General features: G+C 36.4%; 1 protein-coding gene across 1 annotated transcript; it reads left to right on the forward strand.

The window, feature by feature from the left end:
• Positions 1 to 784: 784 nt before the first annotated feature.
• On the forward strand, positions 785 to 1,732 carry LOC124321186. Its single transcript, XM_046784090.1, has one exon. It carries the CDS (start codon positions 785 to 787, stop codon positions 1,730 to 1,732), a length of 948 nt encoding a protein of 315 aa, XP_046640046.1.
• The last annotated feature ends 2,086 nt before the right edge of the window (positions 1,733 to 3,818 follow it).

Raw genomic sequence — 3,818 nt, forward strand, 5'->3', positions numbered from 1 at the left:
ATGCTCAATACAAATAGGGTGCCCACAGGGCGGAGTCCTATCTCCATTCTTGTGGATCATCCTGGCGGAAGAGCTCATAAGTATGTCGTATCCTTTCCCCTATAAAATAATTGGCTATGCGGACGATATTGCTATCGTCTGCTGGCACAAAGTTATTGATATTGCCATAAGCAATTTACAGCTAATAGCTAACGACACAGTGGCAAAATGTGATCGCTATCTATTAGATATAAACGCACTCAAAACAATTCTCATGATTTTCTCAAACAAAAGAACAATAGAGCCATGTAACTTTAAAATCAAAGAAAACATTATCTCACCCTCTGCGACTTCCAAGTTTGTCGGGTTCGAATTAGATACCAAACTCAGTTGGAAGTCACATATTGAGGAAAAATGTCGGGCAACCCAAAGACAAATCCACATTCTGAGGAGATGTTTAAGGCGCACCTGGGGTTTAGACACAAAAAAACTGGTCACTCTCTACAAAACTATTATTGTACCCAAACTCCTTTATGGATGCTCAGTGTGGTGTCGTGTTATTCTAATCAAATCATACAAGACCAAATTTCAAACTGTTCAAAGATCAATGCTCAAATGCATCACACGATCGCTAAAATATGTGCCCTTAAATTCCCTTCTAATTATTTCAAATTTCTTACCTATCGAGCTAAAAATCCTTGAATTTTCTGTCAATTATTATCTTTCTCATAAACATGTCGAATTTTCTCCCTCCTCTGCCGCAACTATTGGTGCGGTACTGCATAAACAAAAACTCGATCAAACAATGGACAGCACGCGAAAATTCCACTCGCGTAGTCACCCACCATGGGAGCTGAGCAAACTGAACTACAGATCAGAAGATGAAACTACACTTCCACCAGAAGAAAACGGCCTGGCCATCTACACTAAAAGCCACAAATCTACAGCAGGAGTCGGACTTGGGATTGTCTGTTGTGCATCAAAGGTAGTCGTCCAAACCGCACAAGAGAAGTTAGCCGCAAACACAACTGAAAACCAGGCGGAAATCCTAGGCCTGCTAGCTGCACTACAATATGCTGTTGCAAATAAGAGCAACTATACTAGCTGCAATATTTTTTGCAAATCTGTCCCTGCCCTCAAGGACTGCACTAAAAATGAAAAACTGAACGAAGCAGCAATCACCTGTAGAAAGCTATGCTACCACAATCGGGACCACATTCATCTCAATCTAGTCGCTAAAGAAGCAGAAGGTATTGACCTCGCAAAAGAAGCAGCAAAAGCTGTCCTCGATCTTGGCTCTCAAGTAACTAAAGATCAACCCTGGTCAATAGAACTTCTCAAAGATAAGATCAAGACGGAAATTCAAATGCTGTGGAGTGACGAGTGGGCCGGCAGCAAAACAGGAACACACACAAGAAGATTTTTCCCGCGACCATCGGACGCCAGCTGCCTAAATGGAAGCTACATACATCAGGAAATAACCCAAGTCCTAACGGGGCATTGCAGACTAAATCCCCATCTCCATCTCATCAAAACAATCTCATCACCGCAGTGTGAGTGTGGCCATGGCGACGAAACAGTAGAAAATTTTCTGTTCCACTGTGCACGATACGCAAGTCAAAGATCACACCTCATCCAGGCGTGCTCAAGCAGCAACAAAGCGTTTCCACCATCGCTAGAGGACATCCCAAAGTTCCGGCACATATGGAAAGAGTTTAAAGACTTCATCCTGAAGACCGAAAGGTTAAAATAAAAATATGTAGTACCGCCCAAAGTCTCAGCTCGCCACAAACAAAAAGCCCACCACGAATATTAGTCTTACCCATCACTAGCGAATCAAACAAATGCCCTCCAAGCCATTGCCTTTTCCAGCTCGTCTGCTCTCGTTCTGCCCTCGCTCTCTTCCTTCTCTCTTCTCCGTCTTCATGCCGGTCTTACCTTCTCCCTGTCACTCGTCAATGCGCAAAACCTATACGATATCTCTTAAATGATTTCTTACTCCTTCTTTGTGACTTCAAAACCTCTGTACCAACGTGCTGTGTGCCGTGCAACACCATTTAAAGTACATTAAAACAATAAATTCATAATACAAATGATGAATAAGGAGTTTTACAAAAATAGGTTCATGGAAACTCTTCCAAAAATTGTGAAACGCTACTTCAATGAGTTTGAAGTTGCTATATTGATTGTTTCATGAATACAAAACATTTCTTTCTTACAAGATATGTTTAAAGATGTCCAATACACCATTTAAAGTACATTAAAACAATAAATTCATAATACAAATGATTAATAAGGAGTTTTAGAAAAAAGGGTTGATGGATACTCTTCCAAAAACTGTGAAACACTACTCCAATGAGTTTAAGTTGCTGTTTGGATTGTTTCAAAAATACAAAACATTTCTTTTTTACAGGTTATGTTTAAAAATGGCCAATACACGATATAAAGTACATTGAAACAATGAATTCATAATAAAAATGATGAAGAAATAGTTTTAGAAGAATAGGTTCATGGAAACTCTTCCAGGTACTGTGAAACACTACTTCAATGAGTTTGAAGTTGCTATATTGATTGTTTTTCATGAATGCAAAACATTTATTTTTTTACAGGATATATTTTAAGATGTCCAATACACCATTAAAAGTACATTAAAAACATAAATTCTGAATACAAATTATGAAGAAATTTTTTTAGAAATAAAGGTTCATCGAAACTCTTCCAGGAACTTTGAAACACCGCATCAATGAGTTTTAAGTTGCTATTTTGATTGTTTCACGAATACAAAACATTTCATTCTTACAGGATATTTTTAAGGATGTCCAATACACGTTTTAAAGTATATTTAAACAATGAATTCATAATACAAATAACGAAAAATAGTTTTTGAAAAAAAAAGTTCGTGGAAACTCTCCCAAGAACTGTGAAACACACCTTCAATGAGTTTGTAGTTGCTATATTGATTGTTTCATTAATACAAAACATGACTGTCTTACAGGATATGTTTAAAGGTGTCCAATACACAATTTAAAATACATTGAAACAATGAATTCATAATACAAATGATGAAGAAATAGTTTTAGAAAAAAAAGTTCATGGAAAGTCTTCCAAGAACTGTGAAACACTACTTCAAATAGTTTGAAGTTGCTATATTGATTGTTTCATGAACACAAACATTTATTTCTTACATGATATGTTTAAAGATGTCCAATACCCGTTTTAAAGTTCATTGAAACAATTAATTCATAATACAAATAATGAAAAAATAGTTTTAGAAAAAACGGTTCATGGAAACTCTTCCAGGAACTGTGAAACACTACTTCAATGAGTTTGAAGTTGCTATATTGATTGTTTCACGAATACAAAACATTTCTTTTTTACAGGATATGTTAATCGATGTCTAATACACCATTTCAAGTAAATTGAATCAATGAATTCATAATAAAAATGATGAAGAAATAGTTTTAGAAGAATGGGTTCATGGAAACTTTTCCAAGAACTGTGAAACATCACTTCAATGAGTTTGAAGTTGCTTTATTGATTGTTTCATGAATGCAAAACATTTTTTTTTGTAGAGAATAGACAAGGGTTTTACTAGGCTTCTGTGTTTGAATAAACACAGGCTTCTGTATTGACTGTACAGGCAAAATACATCTCATCAATGCATGTCGAAATGTGTACATTGAATATGCAATACATGAGACAGAATTACAGAGATAATTACCTGAGTCTGATTAACTCGGATGAACAAAAGAATAACTCACGAGTCTCGATGCAACGAGGTTTGGAACACAGAAAAGAAAAACTTAGACCAGATTTCTTGATACAAAAACAGGGAGACA

This window comes from Daphnia pulicaria, chromosome 1 (assembly GCF_021234035.1).
Source record: "Daphnia pulicaria isolate SC F1-1A chromosome 1, SC_F0-13Bv2, whole genome shotgun sequence".
Lineage (NCBI taxonomy): Eukaryota > Metazoa > Arthropoda > Branchiopoda > Diplostraca > Daphniidae > Daphnia > Daphnia pulicaria.